Source organism: Salmo salar, chromosome 07 (genome assembly GCF_965601325.2).
Source record: "Salmo salar chromosome 07, fSalSal1, whole genome shotgun sequence".
NCBI classification, from domain to species: domain Eukaryota; kingdom Metazoa; phylum Chordata; class Actinopteri; order Salmoniformes; family Salmonidae; genus Salmo; species Salmo salar.
In genome coordinates, this window is record NC_138297.1 from 29,610,427 (window position 1) to 29,638,188 (window position 27,762).

The 27,762-nt window shown below is 45.5% G+C and overlaps 1 protein-coding gene across 3 annotated transcripts; it reads left to right on the plus strand.

Annotated features, from left to right (window-relative positions):
* Nucleotides 1-1,892: 1,892 nt before the first annotated feature.
* On the plus strand, nt 1,893-27,738 carry znf219 (zinc finger protein 219). Of its 3 annotated transcripts, none has more exons than XM_014207268.3 (7): nt 1,893-2,096; nt 13,566-13,650; nt 14,024-15,535; nt 18,543-19,413; nt 19,854-20,000; nt 22,116-23,004; nt 23,167-27,738. In XM_014207268.3, the coding sequence occupies exons 3-7, from the start codon at nt 14,027-14,029 to the stop codon at nt 23,555-23,557; spliced, it is 3,807 nt and encodes a 1,268-aa protein (XP_014062743.2). In that variant the 5' UTR covers nt 1,893-2,096; nt 13,566-13,650; nt 14,024-14,026; the 3' UTR covers nt 23,558-27,738. The 3 variants fall into 3 exon arrangements, with proteins under 3 accessions (XP_014062743.2, XP_014062746.2, XP_014062747.2); XM_014207271.3 differs by having other exon boundaries at nt 19,854-19,946; XM_014207272.3 differs by lacking the exon at nt 19,854-20,000.
* Nucleotides 27,739-27,762: the final 24 nt, after the last annotated feature.

Genomic DNA, 27,762 nt, shown 5'->3' on the forward strand with positions numbered 1-27,762 from the left:
ACACACACTCACACACACACACACACACACACTCACACACACACACACACACACACACACACACACACACACACACACACACACACACACACAGCCTCAGGGGCGTGTGATGATGCCATTGTGGCAGACACAAACATGTACACATATGCCATGAAGGTACATTCACACACACACACACACACACACATACACATAGGTCTATACAAAATAGACACACAGTACAGACACACATATGCCATGATTGTACACGCATGCACTTACACGCGCGCACACAGACACACACACACACACACACACACACACACACACACACACACACACACACACACACACACACACACACACACACATAGGTCTATACAAAATAGACACACAATACAGACACACATATGCCATGATTGTACACGCACGCACGCACGCACTTACACACACACACACACACACACACACACACACACACACACACACACACACACACACACACACACTCACTTCCATGCATACAACAAACAGACATGCACTGCACATATGCCACTCACACTGATACACAGTAGATGGCTATTGGAAGTAGATTATGGCAGGCAGACAGTATCATCATCATCTCTAGCCAGTAAGGCAAATGTGTAACTCTTATTTGTATTATTATTGTTATTATTGTTATTATTATTATAGAACATTGCAATGACTCTGATATGTGGTTGTCTTACCTACCTTAGTTGAATACACTAATTGTAAATACATTTTGACAGAGTGTCTTCTAAAATTGACCAAAATGTAAATTTAGATTATTATATAATGAACAACTCATATTTAAATACAAAGAGCATGTTTGATAGTGTTATTCAATAAAATCCTGTATTATATTCTACAGGCCTGTGAGAATATATGAGGGCTGGTGAAAAGAGCAGGAGAAATATAAGGGTCAGGATGCTATTTATAGTAGTAGGCCACTAGGCCTACAAGGGACATCAGGTGAAGGAAATATGAATGAAAATACTCGGCTGTGTGTGTGCGTGTGTGCGTGCACGCACGCGCGCGAAAGGGGCGATGAGGGATAAAGCTCTGCCTCACCACTTAACATCATCTTGACTCCTGTTTTTTGTTGTTGTTTTTAAAAAAATGTTTTACAATAGTTCTTACAGTTATACAAATTAGTAGAGAATAGACGCCAGTGCCTATCCTTATTGATAGGCCTAATATTTTTTTTTTTTTAAACGTCAACCAGATGCTGAAGTCAGTACCTCGCGCGGATACAGTAAATTCGTGGAGAGGCGCGTGGGCCGGTTAAAGGCAATGCACCTGCGCCACCACGAGCGCGGGCCCACGTGGGGTGAAGTTACTTTTACCGCGTGCTGTGCTTGGGTATTCAAATATCTGATTTGGAAGAGGAGGATGATTCAGAAAAATTCCGAGTTTAATTTGAAACTTCCGATTCGAATCATAATGAAAAAGATGAATTTTTGTTGCAATAGTGAAAGTCACTTTTTAGTCACTGATCCAGTGAGTAAACCGAAACAGTTCTAAAACAGTGATAACAACAGCCTACCAATCTTCCTTCAATTTTTCCAACTTTAAAACCATAGGCTACCGGGATGTGTTATCAAAACAACATACATATACCTCACGTCAAATCTTTATAACTTTTACGCACTTCGATAAGATTGCAAACTTTTGTAGGTTTATATCTACGCTATAGAGTAGAGACCACCTGATAGTAGGTTATATAGTGTCGTTATTTTGGGCTGCAACTGAACCGGGCAGTTTGCCCCGTGTGTCAGTGTTCTAAAATGGTGCTCGTGAGATTATAATTACATTTGCAACCTACATCACTCGCCCTCCCACTCTCCTCGCTCCCTCTCTCTCTCTCTTATTCACTCACTTACTCACTACTGCACAATAAATGGATGTTTGAAAAAATGTGTGAGAGAGAGCGAAAGGGAGGAGGAGAACAGGGTGAGCTAAGGGAGGGGGAAAACGGCGTATGCTTGTATACAACAACCCCTGATTTCCATTTTTTCCCCAACTCGTAATGTATTTAATTCAAGTGAAACGTAATCATGACGTGTCCTGTCATTAATCCGCCCGCCGCCTCTCCCGTAAGTACATAGTCTTACTTTCATCATAAATATCTAGTTAATTTACAATATATACAATCCATACGTTTACATGTACACTTTTATATAGGGTGGTATGGAACTGCGGTTGTGTAGCACTATAGTAAAACCTCCAAAATTGTTGTATTTATCGAGGTTTGTTGTTGTCTCCATGAACAACAAATATTTGACGACGACTTTTTTTTTTGCAAATCCGTGTAATCGGTGTAATCACCCTATAGTTGCAGTGATTGCAGTGATTGCAGTTTTTATGTTTCAAGTTTTATTAGTCGTATGTAGGCTACGGGATACACATGGTGTACACCGTCCAACGAAATGTGTTTGTATTGTGAGTGGATTGTTGAGAGTGATTGGCGGGTTGCACTATAGTGTGTGGCATGTGTGTGTGTGCTGCATGTATGTTCCCATGCACTCTTCGGCACTTTACTGTGTGTCATGTATGAAGCCGGTGTTGTATGTGCGCGCGTGGCCGGCCGTCTGCATGCGTTAGCCCTATACGGTGACATGACAAAAGTGAGAACGGATTCTATATCATGATGGAATAGTTTCAGATATAACTTGGGGCCTAAAATGTACCACTTGAATTGTCGGGTAACATAAGCCTACACTGTAAAAATTGAATTACGTTATGCTATTTGAAGTGCACTAAAAGTCAACTAAAGTGAACGCACAAGTAGGCTAACCTATAAACTAACACAACTTTGATTAAGTTCTGTATTAAATGTATTGCTATAGCCTAAGTAATACAATCATTGGCTACTGTAGACGATGTGCCAATTGCATTCATCCATGCATAGGCCTACACATCGAGTTTAATTCACAACATTAAAACATATATCGTAGCTTTGACAAAAATAAGTTGCATATTTGATCAATAGGCATGTTCTTTGATTTCCGTTTTATTTTTTGGTTAACTACATGTTCGAGTGTGATTTACAAAGCTGCAACGCAAGAACATATACGGTAGAGACGATAAGCCAGGATAATTATTTTGTTGGAGACGCATTATGTACGGCACATTGTTTTTAAAATGACCAATTTAACCAGATGTAGCCTAAATAGGTAGCCTAATCTATTCGTCCAGGCTACACCTATCCAGTCGGTAGGCCTATCCAACGGTTTTTAAAACCATAGTCCTCCCACTATGCTACTACTATATTTACTACGACTATTACAAGGCTTACAACCGGTAAACTTGTCCTAGCGTCACCTCTTACGAGTGCAAGCTTCACTGTAGCCATAGGCTACCTCTCTCCTTTGGGCTACGGTGATTTCGCAAGAAAGTAGCAAGTGTGTTGCGTGCAACATCTCATTCTGAAAATACAAGTTGTTTCCCGGCGGTTGATATAAGTTATAGGGTTGTTTTCTGTAGCCTACGTGTGCTGGATAAAATGTGATAATGTTTGATTTAGTTTTAGGGGGATGGAGGGCAGCGATTGGCAGCGAAATTCAAGATGAAATCCATGATGGCACTTTTCTCGTCCTCCGATTTCTCCCCGCAACACTCATGTCTTTTCCCCTCCCTTTCAGTCTTTTGTTATAGAAAATTTAGGAACAAAATGGATGGAGCATGGGGGAGCGATATACATGACACACAGAGAGTAGGCAACGACCGTGACTCGTCAACGGCTTTGAGATTAAACAATCGTGTTACTATGTTCACTTAGGGGATTTAATAATATTTTAACAGCTAAAGAGCAGCTGCGAAAATGACTAATCTAATCTCGTTTTTTGGACGTTATGTAGACTAGGCGTCCGCGCATTGTTTGTTGATAGTTATTTATTTCATTAATGTGGCTGTTTAATTGAGATGGCCGCGAGAGAGAAGGCAGGGGAAAGAGCGACTGAAAATGGTTGCACGTTATTGACGCACATCATAAGGGAGAGCAGGAAATTCCTCTCCAGATAACAGGCAGACGTGTCATCTGTGGTGACCGGAGAAGAGCGAGACTCCCGTCGCTGTGTTTCAAAACCCACAGCGACAGAAACTGTTTTAGACATGTTTAAATGTCCAGTTTTCATAGGCCTACTACATACCATAGTTTGATTCAACACTTTAGATGTTTCCACAGGAAACCAATGTAATGTGATAAGTGTACAGCCTTCCTTTTTATTTTTTGACATTTTCAGCATGCAGCCTAGTTTGTGATTTCCCACCTCAAGCAAACAGTCCAACTTTAACTAGATACACTCTAGCTCCCTAAAAGGTATCTTATTATTTAATATTTTAACACTTTTCAATAAGTGCCATCATTTGACGGAAAGAGCGTGTCATCTTTAGATGCTATTAAAAATCAAGATAGAGCATTGGGCTTGGATTCAGTGGGAAGAATTCATGATTTTTATGATAATTTATGTTTCCTGTCTCTTACTGTCTTGTACCCTACCTCCTCAGAACAACACTTGAGGGATGCAACATCCAGGTGCTCTCTCTCACTTTCACACACACTCAAGGAGCATTCCAATCAAGCCACTGATTGATTTAATTGGGTCATTAAGGCTCTGTGGGATAGATAGATAGATAGATAGATAGATAGATAGATAGATAGATAGATAGATAGATAGATAGATAGATAGATAGACAGACAGACAGACAGACAGACAGACAGACAGACAGACAGACAGACAGGCAGGCAGACAGACAGACAGACAGACAGACAGACAGACAGACAGACACCTGCTCGGCCTCCTCAGTGAGGGTGCATGGTGACATTTAAAGACTGCTTCTCTGCCTGAGTTTGGCTCGAAAATGTTTCTGCAGCGTAGCATAAACCCGTACTAGTAGACCTGTACAAGCAATCACTCCTAGCCCTTCAGCAAGTTTAGAGTAGCATATCCCATTCACATTTTCAGCTCTCAAAACATTCAATGCTGTTGTAGCATACAAAGAAACCTTACTAGGGCAAGTACTCCTCTTAGAGTTAGACCTTTAATGGTTGAATTAACATATTACAGATAGTCGTATATAACAATGTGTACTTACATTGTCATTACACTGTAATTAAGGTAATCAGACAGGTAACCTCTGATCCAACAAGATTAGATAGGTGAAAGCAAAGGCTGTATCACATAACTTTAGAGTTAGTGTGATGAGCCTAATTATAAACTGGGTGATTTGAGCCCTGAATGCTGATTGGCTGACAGCCATGGTATATCAGACCGTATACCACGGGTAGGACAAACATTTGTTTTTACTGCTCTAATTACGTTGGTAACCAGTTTATAATAGCAATAAGGCACCTTGGGGGTTTGTGGTATATGGTCAATATACCACGGCTAAGGGGCGTATCCAGGCACTCCGCGTTGCTTCGTGCATTAGAACAGCCCTTAACCGTGGTATATTGGCCATATACCACACCCTCTCGTGCCTTATTGCATAAGTATACTATGGATGCGTCCCAAATTGCACCCTTTCTCCTATATGGAGCACTACATAAAGTAGTGCGTTAAATAGGGATTAGGGTACCATTTGGGACGCACCCTATAAGTCAAATTACATTTCATTTGTCACATGCGCCGAATACAGCAGGTGTAGCATTTCACCTTACAGTGAAATGCTTACATACAAGCCCTTAACCAACAATGCAGTTTTAAGAAAATAAGAAAAGTAAGAGATAAGAATAACAAATGATTAAAGAGCAGCAGTAAATAACAATAGCGGGGATATATACAAGGGGAACCGGCACAGAGTCAATATGCGGGGGCACCGTTGTCGAGGTAATTGAGGAAATATGTACATGTAGGTAGAGTTATTACAGTGACTACGCATATATAATAACAGAGAGTAGAATCTGGGTAGTCATTTGATTAGCTGTTCAGGAGTCTTATGGCTTGGGGGTAGAAGCTATTTAGAAGCCTCTTAGACCTAGACTTGGAGCTCCGGTACCGCTTGCCTTGCGGTAGCAGTGAGAACACTCTATGACTAGGGTGGTTGGAGTCTTTGACAATTTTTAGGACCTTCCTCTGACACTGCCTGGTATAGAGGTCCTGGATGGCAGGAAGCTTGGCCCCGGTGATGTACTGGGCCGTACGCACTACCCTATGTAGTGCCTTGCGGTCGGAGGCCATACCAGGCGGTGATGCAACCCATCAGGATGCTCTCAGTGGTGCTGTAAAACCTTTTGAGGATCTGAGGACCCATGCCAAATCTTTTCAGTCTCATGAAGGGGAATAGGTTTTGTCGTGCCCTCTTCACGACTGTCTTGGTGTGCTTGGACCATGTTAGTTTGTTGGTGATGTGGACGTCAAGGAACTTGAAGCTCTCAACCTGCTCCACTGCAGCCCCGTTGATGAGAATGGGGGCATGCTCGGTCCTCCTTTTCCTGTAGTCCACAATCATCTCCTTTGTCTTGATCACCTTGAGGGAGGTTGTTGTCCTTGCACCACACGGTCAGGTCTCTGACCTCCTCCCATCGTGTCGGTGATCAAGCCTACCACTGTTGTGTCATCAGCAAACTTAACGATGGTGTTGGAGTCGTGCCTGGCCATGCAGTCATGAGTGAACAGGGAGTACGGGGGGGGACTGAGCACGCACCCCCTGAGGTACCCCCGTGTTGAGGATCAGTGTGGCGGATGTGTTGTTACCTACCCTTACCACCTGGGGGCGGCCCGTCAGGAAGTCCAGGATCCAGTTGCAGAGGGAGGTGTGTAGCTTAGTGATGAGCTTTGACGGCACTATGGTGTTGAACGCTGAGCTGTAGTCAATGAATAGCATTCTCACATAGGTGTTCCTTTTGTCCAGGTGTGAAAGGGCAGTGTGGAGTGCAATAGAGATTGCATCATCTGTGGATCTGTTGGTGCTGTATGCAAATTGGAGTGGGTCTAATGTTTCTGTGATAATGGTGTTGATGTGAGCCATGACCAGCCTTTCCAAGCATTTCATGGCTACAGACGTGAGTGCTACGGGTCGGTAGTCATTTAGGCAGGTTACCTTAGTGTTCTTGGGCACAGGCACTATGGTGGTCTGCTTAAAACATGTTGGTATTACAGACTCAGACAGGGAGAGGTTGAAAATGTCAGTGAAGACACTTGCCAGTTGGTCAGCGCATGCTCGGAGATCACGTCCTGGTAATCCAACTGTTCCTGCGGCCTTGTGAATGTTGACCTGTTTAAAGGTCTTACTCACATCGGCTGCAGAGCGCGAGATCACACTGACGTCCGGAACAGCTGATGCTGTCATGCATGTTGCAGTGTTACTTGCCTCAAAGCGAGCAAAGAATTTATTCAGAACGTCTGGTAGGCTTGTGTCACTGGGTAGCTCTCGGCTGTGCTTCCCTTTGTAGTCTGTAATAGTTTGCAGGCCCTGCCACATCCGAGACGAGTCGGAGCCAATGTAGTACGATTTGAATCTTAGTCCTGTGTTGATGCTTTGCCTGTTTGATGGTTCATCGGAGAGCATAGCGGGATTTCTTATAAGCTTCCGGGTTAGAGTCCCGCAGAGAGCGGCAGCTCTACCCTTTAGCTCAGTGCGAATGTTGCCTGTAATCCATGGCTTCTGGTTGGGGTATGTACGTACAGTCACAGTGGGGGACGACATCCTCGATGCACTTATTGATGAAGCCAGTCACTGATGTGGTGTACTCCTCAATGCCTTCAGAAGAATCCCGGAACATGTTCCAGTCTGTGTTAGCAAAACAGTCCTGTTGTTTAGCATCTGCTTCATCTGACCACTTTTTTATAGACCGAGTCACTGGTGCTTCCTGCTCTAATTTTTGCTTGTAAGCAGGAATCAGGAAGATAGAATTATGGTCAGATTTGCCAAATGGAGGGCGAGGGAGAGCTTTGTACACATCTCTGTGTGTGCAGTAAAGGTGGTCTACATTTTTTTCCCCTCTGGTTGCACATTTAAAATGCTGATAGAAATTAGGTAAAACTGAGTCAGTGTATGTTGACCGTTATAAGGATCATAACTTACTGTAAGCTAGGGGCCAGCTTTGACCACTCAGTCTCCCAGCCAACATCAATATTCATGATGTTATGGAATCTGTCTGGTCCAGACCAGTAGGGCTCAAACTACCAGTTGCTGTAGCTAAAAGGCACTCACACAAATGTTACAGAAGGTGTAACACTTGTTACACATATAACTTGTAATGAGGACACATTGGAGCTTAGATTGGCCTAATTGCTCTAGTTTTATAAAGTGTTATGTCCTGATAGAATTGGGATCTACATATTTGAAGTTTGATTGAGGGACTCATCCATGGAATGCGTCTGCTAAGACGATCTGACCTCTTTAATGCACGGTCGCATAAAAATCAGGTTAATACATTACACTTCCAGTTCACGTTCATAGCCTACATATTAATTCTGCATAGTCTTATGCCCCTTCACATACTTCTTCTCATCTGCATGATAACTATAAAGAGGAGAGGAGGCAAGAACGGGGTCGTGTCCAGTAGCCAGAAACGTTTTCTTCTATTGCATAATGTTTAGCAACAGTGTGCCCAGCTAAACATTGCCAGTTGAAGGAAAAACAGAGAGAGGGGAGGAGGAGATGAAAGCGGTGAAGTGAGGCCAAAGGTCAAGAATCAGGACACAGCGAGTGAGAAAAGTCAGACAATCCACCCTCCATTCAGAGAAGCCAAAGAACAAAAAAAGAGCGGTAATGAAAAAGTGCAAGCCAGATAAAGTGAGGGGAGCGAGGGAGGAAAAGAAGAGGGAGGGAAAGAGAGAGGGGGTTCAGGGAAAGGTGAAAGACCGGAAATGAATCCCGTCTGTGGGGAAGTTTTGCCGCGTGACCACGGTGATAAAAACCACAGCAGGCCCTGAGTTACTGTACCACACAGAGAGAGAAAAAACACACACTTTCCCTCACACAGGCCCTCACTCACACATACACACACGTAAACACACACATAAGCCATCAGACACACAAACGCACTAACACCCACATAAACACACATAGGGTCGATCACACACACACACACACACTTGAACACACTGGCCTTCACACGCATACAGTACTTGCAGTACACACACTAATAACAAGACACATAAACTGTAGACACGCACACACTTACAAATACAGGTACACAAACTCACACACTTAAGGAAACACCCCCAGATCCTACATACAGTTGAAGTTGGAAGTTTACATACACCTTAGCCAGGTACATTTAAACTCAGTTTTTCACAATTCCTAACATTGAATCCTAGTAAAAAATCCCTGTCTTAGGTCAGTTAGGATCACCACTTTATTTTAAGAATGTGAAATGTCAGAATAATAGTAGAGAGAATGACTTATTTCAGCTTTTATTTCTTTCGTCACATTCCCGGTGGGTCCGAAGTTTACATACACTCAATTAGTATTTGGTAGCATTGCCTTTAAATTGTTTAACTTGGGTCAAATGCTTCGGGTAGCCTTCCACAAGTTTCCCACAATAAGTTGGGTGAATTTTGTCCCATTCCTCCTGACAGAGCTGGTGTAACTGAGTCAGGTTTGTAGGCCTCCTTACTCGCACACGTTTTTTCAGTTCTGCCCACACATTTTCTATAGGATTGAGGTCAGGGCTTTGTGATGGCCACTCCAATACCTAGACTTTGTTGTCCATTTTGCCACAACTTTGGAAGTATGCGTGGGGTCATTGTCCATTTGGAAGACCCATTTACGACCAAGCTTTAACTTCCTGACTGATGTCTTGAGATGATGCTTCAATATACAGTATCCACATAATTTTCGTTCCTCATGATGCCATCTATTTTGTGAAGTGCACCAATCCCTCCTGCAGCAAAGCACCCCCACAACATGATTCTGCCACCCCCGTGCTTCACGGTTGGGATGGTGTTCTTCGGCTTGCAAGCATCCCCCTTTTTCCTCCAAACATAACGATGGTCATTATGGCCAAACAGTTCTATTTTTGTTTCATCAGACCAGAGGACATTTCTCCAAAAAGTACAATCTTTGTCCCCATGTGCAGTTGCAAACCGTAGTCTGTTTTTTTATGGCGGTTTTGGAGCAGTGGCTTCTTCCTTGCTGAGTGGCCTTTCAGGTTATGTCGATATAGGCCTCGTTTTACTGTGGATATAGATACTTTTGTACCCGTTTCCTCCAGCATGTTCGCAAGGTCCTTTGCTGTTGTTCTGGGATTGATTTGCACTTTTGGCACCGAAGTACTTTCATCTCTAGGAGATGAGTGGTATGATGGCTGTGTCGTCCCATGGTGTTTATATTTGCGTACTATTGTTTGTACAGATGAACGTGGTACCTTCAGGCATATGGAAATTGCTCCGAAGGGTGAACCAGACTTGTGGAGGTCTACAATTTCTTTTCTGAGGTCTTGGCTGATTTCTTTTGATTTTCCCATGATGTCAAGCAAAGAGGCACTGAGTTTGAAGGTAGGCTTTAAAATGCATCCACAGGTACACCTCCAGTTGACTCAAATTATGTCAATTAGCCTATCAGAAGCTTCTAAAGCCATGCCATAATTTTCTGGAATTTTCTAAGCGGTTTAAAGGCACAGTCAACTTAGTGTATGTAAACTTCTGACCCACTGGAATTGTGATACAGTGAATTATAAGTGAAATAATCTGTAAACAATTGTTGGAAAAATTACTTGTGCCATGCACAAAGTAGATGTCCTAACTGACTTGTCAAAACTATAGTTTGTTAACAAGAAATTTGTGGAGTAGTTGAAAAAGGAGTTTTAATGACTCCGACCTAAGTGTATGTAAACTTCCGACTTTAACTGTATGTATGAAGAATCATTACGGCAATGTATGCAATACAGCACACATTGTCAACTACTCTACTGTAACAAGTACCTAAGGGCCATAACAAATTAGCCGAAAACGCTCCTATGACCCCCATCACACATCTGTCCATAGATATCCTGATTCTCAGCAGCTGCCTTCAGTTAACATTATGATGAGCCTTTACACAATATCTTTGATACATTAGGATCCACACCCTAAGATCTTAATTTGATCCCTCTTTTTGTTCCTAAGTGTTTTCCTGCACAGCATGAAATGCAAACTTGTAGTATAGTCAAGGTTTAAAAGTATTCTAAAGTTTGTTATTTCTACTTTAAAATGTCAGACTTGATTTGCCCTAACGAAAAATGTATAAACCCCTACAAAAAATGTCCATTAATTACAATCCACATATTCATTCACATCATTTACTTGCTGTAGCAATCTGGCTCAAATTAAGATCCTACATCTGTATGAAGAATCATAACCACCATGTACTGACTTGCTTGAACTGTGTCCTGCTCAAAACCACATATATAGTTACGTTTGTACATTCTTTGTACACTGAGATCTAAAGTCGTACAAATACATATACTCTGTACTGGACACACTGTACCTACACACATTCGTAGTGATATGAACACAAGACATGATCTATACAAACTTACATATAGAGTATATGGCCCAAACACCTGTCAATATGTACAGCTAAAAGAATTTGTATGTGTGCGAGCGTGTGTGCGATGGTATGGAAAACATAAGAGTAATTTTAAGCATTCTGAAGTCTTGGTTAAATCAGCCGTAGGCGTCAGTTAGTACATGCTTTAATACAGTTCCATTGGGGGAATCTGATCAAGCACACATTCGTCATCTGAATCAAATGAATTGTAGCTGTGTTGAAAACTGCGTACTACTTGTTTGTGTTGGTTGATCACACCATGTACCCCTCTCTCTCTCTCTCTCTCTCTCTCTCTCTCTCTCTCTCTCTCTCTCTCTCTCTCTCTCTCTCTCTCTCCCTCCCTCCCCCTTCCCCTTTGTCTAGCACCTTATCTCCTCTCTCCATCTATCCACATTTGGAGAAGCTTTATTGGTATGACAAGGCTGGTTGGGCACGGTGGCCGCTGTCACGGCAGAACAATGCAGTGGTGACGCTGATATTAATATGATAATGCCATCACATCAGACGATACTAACACACACACACCACACACACACTGTCCACCGCCTCGCTACCACCATGAATACCTACCTACAACAAAACCCCAGTTCGCAATCAACCTTTTTTCATATTAGAAAATGCAAATCACATCACCATCAAATCACCATCAGATCTTTTAATTCGGTTATGTTTAATTCGCTGTCTCTCTCTTTCTCTTCTGCCTCCCACATCTCTCTCTGTTCCCCCATTTCTCTCTCTTTCACTGACTGTCTCTTCTTTTTCTCCTCGCCATGTTGGCAGGCCCCAATCTACCAGCTGATATCAGCATTCCCTGGCACTCTGCCAACTGGCTCCACCGCAGGAGAGAAAGAAAGAGGGAGCGAGAGAATGAAAGAAAATTAGTGAATAATAGAGGGAGGAGGGAGAGAGAGAGAATGAGAGAGAAAGAGAGGGGGATGGGAGGAGTATGGAATCAGGGAGGGAGGGAGCGCGAGAAAGAAAGAGAGACGGGGGGAGAAGTAACAGTAACGGTGGATTAAGAAGGAGAGAGGGTAGAGAGGGAGGAGAAGGAAGAGAGCGAGAGACGGATATATATGATTGATATTGTGTGATATCCCTGCTAGTCATGGCGGAGCTAAAATGTCAACTGGATACATGAGAGTGTCTTTGTGATTCTGGCGCGCTGACACACACGCACAGACATACTGTCTATATGAACACATAGATGTAGCCTACTACTGTTTGGCCATGATGATGATCGTGTGTTTGTAACGTTTTTTCTCGGCTCTATCACTACAGTTGTGGGTGGAAAACATGTCTGAAATATATTTAGTGTTTGTTCTTGTATACGTGAATAAGTTCAAATTGCAGTAGGTGTTGTTTGTGTGGTTGTATGTGTTCTGTGTGTGTGGTTGGTTGTGTTTCTTTAGGCTCAGATGTGTGTGTGTGTGTGTGTGTGTGTGTGTGTGTGTGTGTGTGTGTGTGTGTGTGTGTGTGTGTGTGTGTGTGTGTGTGTGTGTGTGTGTGTGTGTGTGTGTCCATTCCTGATGAAGCTGCTGCTGTATGTGTTCACAGGAAGGGTGTGTGGGGAAGTCAAAACATCTCGCGCCCATCCTGTTTGGGACAGTCCATGTCCTGTGGTGCCCTTAGCTCACACACACACACACACACACACACACACACACACACACACACACACACACACACACACACACACACACACACACACACACACACACACACACACACACACACACACACACACACACAGACATCAAACATATGGTTAAGTACACAATGTATCTTTCACATCAAACAGGTGACCACCTGTTACACATTTAAGCACACACACCTGCAGGCAGGCAAGCGGACAGACAGACAGACAGACAGACAGACAGACAGACAGACAGACAGACAGACAGACAGACAGACAGGCAGGCAGGCAGGCAGGCAGGCAGGCAGGCAGGCAGGCAGGCAGGCAGGCAGGATGGACATTATGTTATGTTTGGTGTAATGGGATAGGCAGCAGGATGAGTTGCAATATGTTTGTTTTAAAATCTTCTTTAAACATATGTTTGAACATATTGAATGTATGTGTTCCCCAGAGGACTAAAGGAGGTGGCCATCAAAGCAGAGTGTCCCCCGTCTGCCAAGAAACTGAAGCATGGCATAGCAGTAAACACACGACTGGTGAGTCCCCATACTAACGGTACACATAGTCAAGCATGGCATAGTCATACACACAGTACTGGTCAGTACTGCATCATCATACGTTTATCCTACTGACCTGTTCTGACCTCAGTACACAGAACACTGTTGAGTCCCCGCACTACTCCTTCATACTACTACATTTCCATTGAAATACGGAAATATTCCTACCATAAACGGGTTCATCTCAATTGTCCGAAGTGTCTTTCTCTTGTAGTATATCCATTCCCTTATCTCTCGTTATCTCTCTCTCTTTATCTCTCTCTTTATCTCTCTCTTTCTCTCTCTTTATCTCGCTCTCTCTTTGTCTCTCTCTTTATCTCTCTCTCTCTATTTTTCTCTCTCTGACACACAGAGAATGGATTCTCCTCCTGAATGTGTGTTGGCTCTTTCGTGTGAGCTGCCCCAGTCACCCCCTACACTACCATCTCTGGACCACAGTCCCCAGGCCTCTCCTCACTCTACCTCCCACCTCTCCCCTTCACACAGCCCCCTGGACCTGCCCCTAGCCCGTAGCCCCTCAGCCCTGTCCCACACACCAGAACCCCTGTCGAACACCCTAGACACCACCCCCTACTTCCCCCTCTCCTCCTTCTCCCTCAACCACCACGATGAGGAAGAGGAGGAGGATGAAGAGGAGCTGTCAGCCCCTCCGTCCCCCACCCCGGCCGTGGCTCTCTTCCCGGGGGGTCTTCCGGAGGTGTGTAGCCCCTCTCCGGAGAGCTCTCCTCCGGTCACTCCGACATCATCGGCCCCTCTCCCTGGGTTCGGGGCCCTGGAGCTGGCCCTGTCCTCCGGGCAGCAGGGTGCCACCTGTAGTGATGAGCTAGACCTCCAGCTCTTCCATAAGGATGGGGGGAGTCTGTTAGGGTCTTTGCCAGGGAGGAAGGGTGTTTCTAGGGGAGCGGCCGGACTCAAGTTCCCCTGTCTGGTTTGTGGGAAGCGATTCCGCTTCCAGAGTATCTTGTCGCTCCACGCCCGCGCTCACAGTCTGGATCGGGACCGCCGCGCCTCAGCTCTGTACCGTAACACCGGCACCACGACCGGGAGCATCATTGGGACGGGGTCCACGGCACATCTCAAAGCTCACCAGAACCACAACGACGTGGGGCAGAACCACCACAGCCACCGCCAGAGTCCCCTGCTGTCTGTATCTCTAACCCAGGGACTGAGAGGGGAGGATGGGGATGGGGATGCTCTAGAGGAGGCTCTGCAGATGGATCACCAGACCCTCCAGCCGTTCCTAATGGATGACAGCACACCGCTGAGCCCTCCGCTGACTGAGGAGGTGCCCCTCTCCCTCACCTCCCCCTACTCCTCTTCCTGCGGCCTGGGTGGCACGGGTCCTGCCATCTTAGAAGAAGCCGCCTTGGCCACAGTGGCAGCGCCCGCATTCCGCTGCCACGCCTGCAAGGGTAAATTCCGCACGGCCTCGGAGCTGTCTCGTCACGTCCGCATCCTCCACAACCCGTACAAGTGCACCCTGTGCTCCTTCTCCGCCAGCCAGGAAGAACGCCTGGCCGCACACCTCCACGACAGCCACCCCTCCCTGTCCCTCTCCCCCCCGATGGAACTCCCCGCCCTGCCCCCCTACACCCCCAGACACCCCCCCATCGTAACCACCACCACTACCATCATCCCCACCCCCATCCCAGACACTCTCGTTCCCACCCCCAACCCAACCCCCACCCTGGCCCCAGGGGCTCCGCCTCTGCCGGCCTTCCGCTGTGAGACGTGCGGCCAGCGCTTCACCCAGTCCTGGTTCCTGAAGGGCCACATGAGGAAGCACAAGGATTCTCTGGACCACAAATGTCAGGTGTGTGGCCGTGGCTTCAAGGAGCCCTGGTTCCTCAAGAACCACATGAAGGTAGGTAACCTAGTGTGTGTGTCACAGGAGGTTGGTGGTACCTTCATTGGGGAGAATGGGCTCATGGTAATAACTGGAGAGGAATCAGTGGAATGGTATCAAATACATCAAACACATGGTTTCCAGGTGCTTGATGCCATTCCATTTTCTCCGTTCCGGGCATCATTATGAGCCGTCCTCCCCTCAGCAGCCTCCACTGGTATGTGTGTGTGTCTATGCTAGGGTCTATGGTAGGGTTGCTCATTTTGGGGAATATTCAGAGGTGGAAACTTTCCATGGGAATTAACGGGAATATATGGGAATTAACGGGAATATATGCAAATTAATATTAATACCATTTAAATGTAGATGTTTTTTTGCATTGGATATATTTACCATATCATATGGAGACGGAAACATAAACCTTTTACCTTATCATAAGTAGACATCATTGCAAATGATTGAATCCTTCCAATAGATTAAAAAAAAAAATGTAGTCATGAATTGAACTTTAATTAAATGAGCTGACTCTTCACATGGGATGATTTCACTGAACAACAAAAGAAAAGGAATATTGAATGATCCCCAATGACCCATCGCATCTTCCAAAAACATTTTCAACATAAAATGATAGTCTAGAAACTAAAGCTTTGGTTGTCTCCCTCTCAGGCTTCTATGTCTTCTCCCTGGACCTCCTCAATGTCCACCTCTCGAACATAAGACTCTGAGGCCTCATCTTCACTGTCACTTTCCAACCTTGTTGAGGATGGCTTGTTGTCAGGCTCAAAAAGCCGCAAATTTGCTCGGATGGCCACCAATTTTTCAACCCTTGTATTGGTCAGCCTTGTGTGCTTTGGTGTGTGTGTTCCCAAACAGGGACCAGTTGCACTAAGAGGCGGCTGATGTTGGTGGGATTTGGAGGATGATGGAGGCAACAGGGGAAAGAGCCTCAGATCCACAAAGTCCCTTCCACCAGGTGGCTGATGAGCTATGTTGGCACCACTGCCATATTGCATCTCCATCCCAAAGCCCTTGCTTGGAAGTGTACTTCGCCAGACTGCCAAGAACCTTGCCCTCATCCAGGCCAAGGTGGCGAGACACGGTAGTGATGACACCATAGGCCTTGTTGATCTCTGCACCAGACAGGATGCTCTTGCCAGCATACTTGGGGTCCAGCATGTACGCTGCCGCATGTATGGGCTTCAGGCAGAAGTCTTCACACTTTTTGATGCATTTCAGAACTGCAGTTTCCTCTGCTTGGAGCAACAGTGAAGTGGGCAGGGCAGTATGGATTTCTTCTCTTACATCTGCAAGCAGAGTCAGACAGGATGGCATTGTCTCCCTCAATCCGTGCAATGGCTACTGCTATAGGTTTCAGGAGTTTCAGGCTGCTTTACCACTCTCCCAAAATACATCATCCAGGAGGATCCTCTTGATGGGGCTGTCCATATCGGCAGACTGTGATATGGCCATTTGTTGGAGAGACTCTTTCTCCTCCAGGAGACTGTCAAACATGATGACAACACCAACCCAACGGGTGTTGCTGGGCAGCTTCAATGTGGTGCTCTTATTCTTCTCACTTTGCTTGATGAGGTAGATTGCTGCTATAACTTGATGACCCTTCACATACCTAACCATTTCATTGGCTCTCTTGTAGAGTGTATCCATTGTTTTCAGTGCCATGATGTCCTTGAGGAGCAGATTCAATGCATGAGCAGCACAGCTAATGGTTGTGATGTGAGGGTAGGACTTCTCCACTTTAGACCAAGCAGCTTTCATGTTCGCAGCATTGTCTGTCACCAGTGAAAATACCTTCTGTGGTCCAAGGTCATTGATGACTGCCTTCAGCTCATCTGCAATGTAGAGACTGGTGTGTCTGTTGTCCCTTGTGTCTGTGCTCTTGTAGAATACTGGTTGAGGGGTTGAGATGATGTAGTTAATTATTCCTTGCCCACGAACATTCGACCACCCAACAGAGATGATTGCAATTTTGTCTGCTTTCTCTATGATTTGCTTGACCTTCACTTGAACGCTGTTGAACTCAGCATCCAGCAAATTAGTAGGTGAAGCATGTCTGGTTGGAGGGGTGTATGCTGGGCGAAGAACATTCAGAAATCTTTTCCAATACACATTGCCTGTGAGCATCAGAGGTGAACCAGTTGCATACACAGTCCGAGCAAGTCATTCATCAGCATTTCTCTGACTACGTTCCTCCATTGAGTCAAAAAAACTTCTGATTCCAGGAAGACCATGAGCTGTTGCTATCGATAAGGTGTCTGATTCATAATTTTCCCCTCGAATAGAAGTAGAGGGACTTTTGTCAGAGGTTGCTTGTTGTGAGCGCTGAAGGAACTTTATGCACTTGGCCAGATGATTCTGCATCTTTGTTGCATTCTTCACATATGATTTGGCACAGTATTTGCAAATGTACACAGCTTTTCCTTCTACATAAGCTGCAGTGAAATGTCTCCACACATCAGGTAGTGCCCGTGGCATTTTCCTGTAAAGATTAGGAAAAAATGATTTAAAAAAAACCCAAATACAATTCCATGTACAGATAAATAGTTAAGCAGTTAGATTAAAAAACTCCTTTGTAAGATAAATATTTTCAAATGAAACATGTACGCAAACAGGTGAATTAACACTAGAAAGCTCAAGCAAGCTAAAACCCACATGGTAGCAAAAACTAACTAGCAGAAATTGTTAACAAGTCAGAAATTATTAAACATGCTGTACTCTACTATTTACTAGTTAACAAAAAAGTATGTATGTCATATAAAATATATCGCCTTGTGTGTATCCCACAAAAAAGGTTCACTGTTATAAGCTAACTTTTTTGATGAATTTAAACAAAATTCCCCAAATTCCCGGGCTTAACTTCCCATGGAAAATTTCTGGGAAAATTCTGGAAATTTACCGGAAAGTTTCCAACCCTTTGCAACCGTAGTCTATGCTATAATAGCAGGTGTCAAACGATTGAAGACATTGTGCATTTATTATACAAGTGACTTTATGACCTCTATTACAGGTGCACCTCAACAAGCTGGGCCTGAAGGCAGGGCTGGGGGGGCTGGTGGCTCCTGTGGCCGGGACTGAACAAAGAGGCCCCAAAGGCTCGGTTACCAGCCAGGGCCTCAACGCTCTCTACTCCAGCCTCTTGCTGGCTCGTGGTGGAGGGGGGAGAGGGGGACGAGCAAGGGCTGAGCGGGACGGCGCTGGAGTCTCTAGTAAATCGGCCATCTTGGGCTACCTGGGGTTGCCCAGCGATGGCGGTGGCGGCGCCAGTTGCATGGAACGGCTGCAGGCCGTGGCTCAGGTGGCGGAGATGGGGAACGGGAGCGGAGGAGGAGGGGGAGGAGGAAACGGAGGAGGAGGAGAGACAGCGGCAGATGGAGGGGACCAGATAGCCATGTGGCAGCTGGTAGCTCGTAGCCTAGTAGCAGCTCAACAGGCCCAGCAAGCCCAGCAGGCTCAAAGGCAGAACCAGAGGACCCAGCACCTGCACCGAGCCCCATCCAGGAGCTCCGTGGTGGGGGAGGCTGAGCAGGTCAGGGCCTACCTTGGAGGTCTGGATCCCCGAGAGGAGCCTCCGTCCTCCGGAGCCCCATGGGAGTGCCCCGACTGTGGGAAGCTGTTCCGGAGCCTGCAGCAGGTGGTGGCACATGCCCGTGTCCACGTCCAGCGGCCCCATAAGAACCACGGTCACCCCCCGCGCCACGGCGGAGGAGGAGAGGAGGATGGAGGGGCGAGCCGGAGTGGGGGAGGACGAGGAGGAGTTGGAGGAGGAGGTGGGAGAGGAGGTAGCAGCGAGGGAAGACAGGAGTCCAAACTTCAAAGTGGACCTCAACATCAGTCAGCAGCCGGAGGAGGGTTCCACTCAGTGATGTCACAGTTCCAAGGTACAGTGACATGGCTTCACCTCTCCAAAACATCCCCAACATGTCTCCCGTTTGTTTGACATTTTCATTAGAGAGAATAAGGACACAAAATAAAAAGCTTGTAGAAAGAGAGGGAGAGTAGCAGAGTGTGAGAGTAGCGTCTAGCAATGCAATTAACTATCAATACCACTTTCTTATTCTCTCCCTCCCGTCTTCCCCTGCTCGCTCTCTCCCCTCTTTCTCTTTCCCCCTCTCTCTCCCTCCCCCTCTGTCTACTCCCTCCCCCCTTTCTCTCACCCTCTCTCCCTTGTTCCCTCTCTCCCGACTCTCCCTCCCTCTCTCTCTCTCTCTCTCTCTCCCTCTCCCTCGCACCCACCCTCTCTCTCCTTCTCTCTCTCTCCCTCCCTCCCTCCCTCCCTCTCTCTCTCTCTCCTTCTCTCTCCCCCTTCCTCTCTCTCCAGGAGAGAACGGTCTATCTGGGTCATCTTCAGGTTCGTCCGTGACTTCTAGGGAGCGTGTGCGAGGCACAGGGGTGAAAGACTGCCCCTATTGCGGTAAAGCTTTCCGCTCGTCCCATCACCTTAAAGTGCATCTGAGAGTTCACACAGGTGAGCCTGCCACTAGCCCCCAACCCCCAACACACCTAACAATGGCTGGATCCCAAATCGACCCCTAGCCCCTAAATCCTACACCCTAGGGCTTAGGACACTTATGCTGTGTCTATACAACCCAGGGCCAATGCACTCCTGTAGATCTGAGATGATTGGCTAAGATACAGTATAAGTGCATAGTAATACAGTATATAAACAAAAGTATGCGGACACCACTTTAAATTAGTGGATTCGGCTATTTCAGCCACACCCGTTGCTGACAGATGTATAAAATCGAGCTCACAGCCATGCAATCTCCATATACAAACATTGGCATTAGAATGGCCTTACTGAAGAGCTCAGTGACTTTCAACGTGGCACCGTCATAGGATGCCACCTTTCCAACAAGTCAGTTCGTCAAATTCCTGCCCTGCTAGAGCAGCCCGGTCAACTGTAAGTGCTGTTATTGTGAAGTAGAAACATCTAGGAGCAATAACGGCTCAGCCGCGAAGTGGTAGGCCACACAAGATCACAGAACAGACCGCATAAAAATCGTCTGTCCTCAGTTGCAACACTCACTACCGTGTTCCAAACTGCCTCTGGAAGCAATGTCAGCACAATAACTGTTCGTCGGGAGCTTCATGAAATGGGTTTCCATGGCCCGAGCAGCCGCACACAAGCCTAAGATCACCATGCGCAATGCCAAGCACCGGCTGGAGTGATGTAAAGCTTGCCGCCATTGGACTTTGGAGCAGTGGAAACACGTTCTCTGGAGTGATAAATCATGCTTCACCATCAGGCAGTCCAACGGACTAATCTGGGTTTGGCAGATGCCAGGAGAAGGCTACCTACCCAGAACCATAGTACCAACAGTAAAGTTTGGTGGAGGAGGAATAATGGTCTTGAGCTGTTTTTCATGGTTTGGGCTAGGCCCCTTAGTTCCAGTGAGGGGATATCTTAACGCTACAGCATACCATGACATTCTAGATTATTCTGTGCTTCCAACTTTTTTTCCAGTGTTTGATGAAGGCCCTTTCCTGTTTTAGCATGATAATGCCCCCGTGCACAAAGCAAGGTCCATACAGAAATGGTTTGTCGAGATTGGTGTGGAAGAACTTGACTGGCCTGCACAGAGCCCTGACCTCAACCCCATCAAACACTTTTGGGATGAATTGGAACGCCGACTTCGAGCCAGCACTAATCGCCCAACGTCAGTGCCCAACCTCACTAATGCCCTTGTGGCTGAATGGAAGCAAGTCCCCGCAGCAATATTCCAACATCTAGTGGAAAGCCTTCCGAGAAGAGAGGAGGCTTTTATAGCAGCAAAGGGGGGACCAACTCCATATTAATGCCCATGATTTTGGAATGAGATGTTCAAATGTCGCCATATTGCGTCTCCCTGTCCAATGAGATCTCAGAGTGGCCAGGAAGTAGGGGCTAGAGGTCCATTTGGAATTCAGCAAATAATCACTAACAATACAATCTATTCTAGAACACTAAACCTTAACTACATGCACACTGACCACATTTACATGTGCCATTAAATTCATGTGTTTCTGATTCCTAGATATGACCATCTCCTCTGTCTGTTGTAATTAATTAGGTGAATCATTATACTTAAGTAAATTGCTACTAGCAATAATCACTTTCAACACCTCCGAGGCTGATGGGGTTTTCAAGCTAATGTCCTCCTTATCAAAGCCAATCAGGGTTTTAGATTGTGATGGGCTACTGCCATCTGTGGTTTGTAATGTGGTACTACAAGCTCATATAATACTTGAACCCTATCGTTTCCCCTCTTTTATTCCATAGCAGAAATCCAGGAATCAAGGTCCATATAATTGTTGTTGTTTTTTTGTCTGTAGTCAGAAACAGACTAGGCATAGGGCAGTTCAGGCAAATACCAGATGGGCTGGTCCATATTTAGTCCAGTGGTCCTGTCTAAATTGTTTGTTTTTTGTGCAGAATTAGAATTCTACAAATGTTTCTCTCCATGTATAGTATAGCATAGCATAGCATAGCATAGTATAGTATAGTATAGTATAGTATAGTATAGTATAGTGTAACATCTACTGACATCCTCCATTATAATATGCCCTTGATAACCACAACTAGTTTATGTACCTCTTTCAGGGGAGAGACCGTATAAATGTCCCCACTGTGACTACGCGGGAACCCAGTCAGGCTCTCTAAAGTACCATCTCCAGAGGCACCACAGAGAACAGAGGAACGCCATGGGGGCCTCTTCATCCACCGCCTCCTCCCCCGGGCTCACTTCCGCCTCTCTGGGAGGTGGTGGAGGAGCTCCACGGGGGGAGGGAAGGGAGGGGATGGCCAAACAGCGCCGGCCCCAGAGCTTCACCCATGGCTCAGCCGCCAGAAGCCCGGCAGAGACCGCTTCCTCCAGGCACAACCAGCACCAGCCCTGGATACTGGGCCTTCCCGAGCAGAGAGACAGGGACCATGGGAAGGCCATGGGAGGACTAAGGGAGGCAGATCTGGAGAGCCAGTACCGGTACCTATCCGGGGTGATGGGGGCGCTGTACCAGGGGGGGATGGAGGGAGGGTGGACGGGGGAGTCCCCTACCTCCACCCCCACCCCGCCCCCACCGAAGGCGCCCAAAGTGTCCCGCCGCAAACCACTCACCACCAGCCGCATGGTGCCAGCTAACGGGAGGGAGCGGATGGGAGGGGGATCAGCTCGGGGCACCCAGGATGGAGGCTTGTTGTCCCAGCCCCTGGATCTCTCCCGCCGCCCCTCCCCTGGGCTCGGAGGTCTGGAGGAGGATGGAGTTCCGGGAGGTGGTGGTGGAGGAGGAGGAGCAGGGGTCACCCTAAACCAGTGCCTGTTTTGTCCCTTCCGTACCTGCTCAGCCGAACTGATGGCCATGCACCTCCAGGTCAACCACACCAGCAAGTCCAGGCGTAAGAGGGGGGCGCACAACCCCAGCTCCCTGGGGGAACACGGGCCCCAGAGGCCACCCCAACCCCGGGCTGACCCAGACCCCCTAGCCCTGTGGAGGTAAGAAATTTTTATTTAGATTTTATATTTACATATTCGTAATTTAGTAGAGGTTCTTTCCCAGAGCTGCTTATAGTTAGTGCATTCAACTACATTTAGTAGGAAAAAAACTAAACATATTACAGTCTTTGCAAGTAGACTGATGTCCCTATCCTATCCTAGGTACCTGAGCGAGAGTGAAGATAGGGCCCCCCTCGAGGAATGGGCCTCATCCAGGGTGGAGAGAGGGATGGAGAACGGCCTCACCCCAGAGGAAGTGGACCTAGAGGGCAACTACAACCTCCACCAACCCCTGCAGGCTTCTAACCAGGCCTCCACCACACCCAGGAACACAAGGAGTGGCCTCGCTGGCCTGGGGCAGGAAGGCAGGGTGGAGGAGGATGGGGAAGAGGAGGAAGAAGAGGAGGAAGGAGAAGAGGAGGATTTGGAAAGGGAGAGCAGTAGTCCAGGGGATTCCCCTATAGAGCATGGGATGAGGATGTCTCTCTCCATGTCACCTGCCCTCGGCTCTGACCGTCTTACACGAGAGAAGGAAGCAGTGATGGGAGACTAAACGGCAACAACATCATCCTGCAGAGAGAAGGGAAGAGGGAGTTCAACTAGACAGGGCAGAAGTTTAGGAGTCAAAGGTTGGGGGTCATTATATCACTTCCTTGTTCTCTTACATACAGCAGTTCAGGTTCATTGTCATGGTAAGTCCGCTGACAAGTATAACTAAGGACCACGGACTGAGATGCACCTCCATTGAGAGGGTTGTGTAAACATCATCTCTCCTAAAGAACCCCATTTAAAAAATCATACATTTTTCTCTCGTCTTTTAATATTTACATCCCTGGAGTTCAGTGCAGTCCTCTTGATTTTCTCAACCAACCACAACCCCCCTTGTACATACAGACAGTGCAGTGTGAATCCTTTCTCTTCAGGACTTTTGAGGCCTTGAGTTCGATATTCCAGAGTTTCCTGTTTTCCATTCCATCTCCTATCAAGAGGGCTAATTGTGATGATTTGCTCGAGATCGTCCTCTGGCTGCTGTTAAGTCTTAATATTACTATGTGAGAACAAATAAACTGTAACATTCTACCATTCCAGAGAACACAAAAATTATTTTATCAGACCTTATACTTCATGTTTTGAGAATAATACTACTTCTATGAGTAACATTGTTGATTAGTTATACTTTAGCAGAACAAGTGTCAGAAGAAGCCTAACTTCATCCCAACTGCCGTTTAGATAAGATACCACTTCCTGTCACTTTGACATTTCAAGTTCATATCACGGTCTGTTCAAGAGCACTGATTCGATAACCGTGGTTCAACCACAACCATTCAAGCCGTGAACTCAAACTAAGCTATCCAGCTGTCTACAACAAATAACATGACAGGAGCAACTTTTTACCAGATGAAGATGACAATGATTAGGGATAAGATAACCCCTGACCCTGATATCACTGCCTCTCATTGGTCGGATTGCTGTTCCGAGGTCACTACGGGAACAGTTTGTCATTTCCTGTTTTCCTCTCAGTTTAGTGCCTGTCTATGTTTGGAATGTCGTCAAGGGAGTTCTACAGTATAGCCCTCTGTTTCTGGGCTCTTATAGAACAATGACATCTGAGAATACAGTATAAAGCTAAAGTATATATGTAAAAAAATGGTTCTAGGCTATTGTGAATAGAAATCTGTAGTGGTAAACAAACAGCTGGTGTTGATCTTTCTCTTTTCACAAGAGACCGGTAGCATCTCTATGTGGATTCTGTGGAAAAAATTCTAAAGCACTTAGTTGATGAAGATGAAACATTAAGAAATATTCATATGAATGAAAAGAGGTCAAGGTGAAAGGTCAATAAGTGAAAAGGGAGGTTAAAGGTCAGAGGTCAGCATTTACAGCAGAAATACCAGCGTGTTCAGAGTCAGACGTGGGCTAACGGTTGTTCCTACATTGTCGTGGTGGCCAACGGACCATTAAACAAACAGAAACAAAGCAAAAGTCTGTTTGGGAGACACAGAACAGACAGACGGACAGTGCATCCCAAGCACAATCAGCTGGCACGTCTGGTCAAGTGACCAAGACTCCACGACCGTGTCACACTCTTTCCTTCCATTCCTTTTATGAGGAAAATAACTGAAAAACAAGGGGAAGGAAAAATGGTTGAGAGAAAAGGGCGAGTTCCCTCACAGAGTGGAGGACTCAAGAAAGCAAAACGTTGTAGTCTTGGGGTATGCCGTCTTTTAGATGACTAGATTTCTGTCTTTCTTTTTTTTAAGTGAAGAAGAACGGGAAAAAAGAGTAAGCATTAAAAACATTAACAAATCCATAGATACATCCCAGTAGAATATGTGTAGCTTTTGTAAAGACAGGAAGATAAGAAAAAATGAAAAAATAACTTTCTATGTTTATTTTCATTTCAAGAAGAGAAGCTTACAGAGAAGGTTATGAATATACAGTAGGTAATGATATAAAACTATAAGGCTTGTTGTTGTGAGGAAAAGACTAGTCGGAATGTCATGTCTATAAAGAGCACTGTGCAAGGTTTATAATTTCCCAAAGTAGTTGTTTTATTTTGACTATCGATAGACCAAACTTTTTTTTTTAAGAAAATGTAAGGTGTCACTTTCTGTTGGAGTGTAAAGCTGCAGTTTCAATCCACTCGCCCAATCAATCAAGCAATCAATCAATCTATAATCCAATCAAAACAATATCATTGTATTATTAAGTGCTTGGATGAGACTCAAGTTTACATCACAACATATCAAAATATTTATCTCTGCCAAATTTTGATGAATCAATTTGTACTATAGCCACGGTATTGGTTTAGCGCATCATACTACGCACAGCATGTTCTACACGAGGTGAACATGCAAATATTTTATCATAAAAACAATTAAATAAACTACTTACGATTGCAAACATCACTAAATTATTTGATTGGATAAGTCTTGCCTTCTCGCCCTCCTAACCCCATTGGTTGACAGCGAGAGCGAGAGCTTGGGATTGGAACCTAACCCCATTGGTTGTAGGTGAGCATTTTGGGATTGGAACCTAACCCCATTGGTTGTAGGCGAGCGTTTGGGATTGGAACCTAACCCCATCGGTTGTAGGCAAGAGTTTGGGATTGGAACCTAACCCCATTGGTTGTAGGTGGGCGTTTGGGATTGGAACCTAACCCCATTGGTTGTAGGCGAGCGTTTGGGATTGGAACCTAACCCCATTCGGTTGTAGGCGAGCATTTGGGATTGGAACCTAACCCCATTGGTTGACAGCTAGAGTTTGGGATTGGAACCTAACCCCATTGGTTGTAGGCGAGCGTTTGGGATTGGAACCTAACCCCATTGGTTGTAGGCGAGAGTTTGGGATTGGAACCTAACCCCATTGGTTGTAGGCGAGCGTTTGGGATTGGAACCTAACCCCATTGGTTGTAGGCGAGAGTTTGGGATTGGAACCTAACCCCATTGGTTGTAGGCGAGAGTTTGGGATTGGAACCACAGCCTTACTTTTGGTCTACGTGCATTATGTGTTTTACTTCTATCCTTATTAGAGCACCTTATATGAGTTTAGCAGTTCCCTAAGTGGTGTTTTCTTAAAGACTTAGGTTGCACCCGTAATGACACCCTATTCCCTATATGGTTTACTACTTTTGACCAGGACCATTCCCATATAGGCCCTGGTCAAAAGTAGTGCTATGTGCCCTGGTCAAAAGTAGTGCACTATTTAGGGAATAGGTTGCCCTTTGGGACAATAACCTGTAGTGTCAATGCCACCGTGCCTTCTGTGTCAAGCACTTCCTGGAGTTGGTATTTTGTAAGCTCACCAAAAGCACTTAGCCCACATCTCTCTTTCCCCTAGTATATCACCTATTTATTCACCTCATTCTTTTTTACTTATTTTATCCTCTCCTTGTCTGTCACTCCAACTTCGCAGGGGCCAAGTGGGTTGTTGCCTTATTTAAACAATTTCTTACCATCAGACATAATATCACTTGGAGGAAATATTGCTAGCATCGCTAGTAGCCCCAGTGTAGGAAACAAGGTTGATTTCAGCTAACCCTTGGCAAACCAAAGCCCCAGTTAATGGATACATCTTAGAATTAGGTGCCAAAACCTGTCCATGGGGACACTAAACACGTTAAATTAAGATAATATAATTCAATGGTATTATCAAGATATTATATTGTCATTCCCTTTATCCTTTTAATGTGTGTACATCTCTCTTTTCTTCTTTCTCAACTTCCCTAACCTCTCGCTCTTCTTCCTTTCTTTTGTAACCTCTCTCTCTCTCTCTCTCTCTCTCTCTCTCTCTCTGGCACCATTAGAAGGTGATGATGTGTACTATTTGGTATTGAGGCCTTTTATTCTTAGATTTGTATTTTCAATTTGTGTGATGTTTGTACGTTCGTTCATTCGATGCCCGATGAGATGGAGTAACGCTATTCTTCTTCTTTTTAAAATTATTATTATTGTTTTGGCATTATTAAGGAGAAGAAGAAGAGAAAAAAAAAGAAAAAAAATGTCTTGTTGAATGTTGTACAGATAGCACTAGAGATGTGTTTTTAATAAGAGAGCGCAAACCCAAGCTCTAGTCCCGCCCACTCCTCCCTCCCATTGGCAGATAGGACAAGTGACTTGCCAAGGATAGTACAAGTGACCCGCCAATCAGTTAAATGAACTGCCCTCCAACTGACAAACATGTTCGATCCAGTGGACGTAAACTACATCATGATCTTAAATGACCAACAGAATATGTCATAATGTGAAAATGTGAATG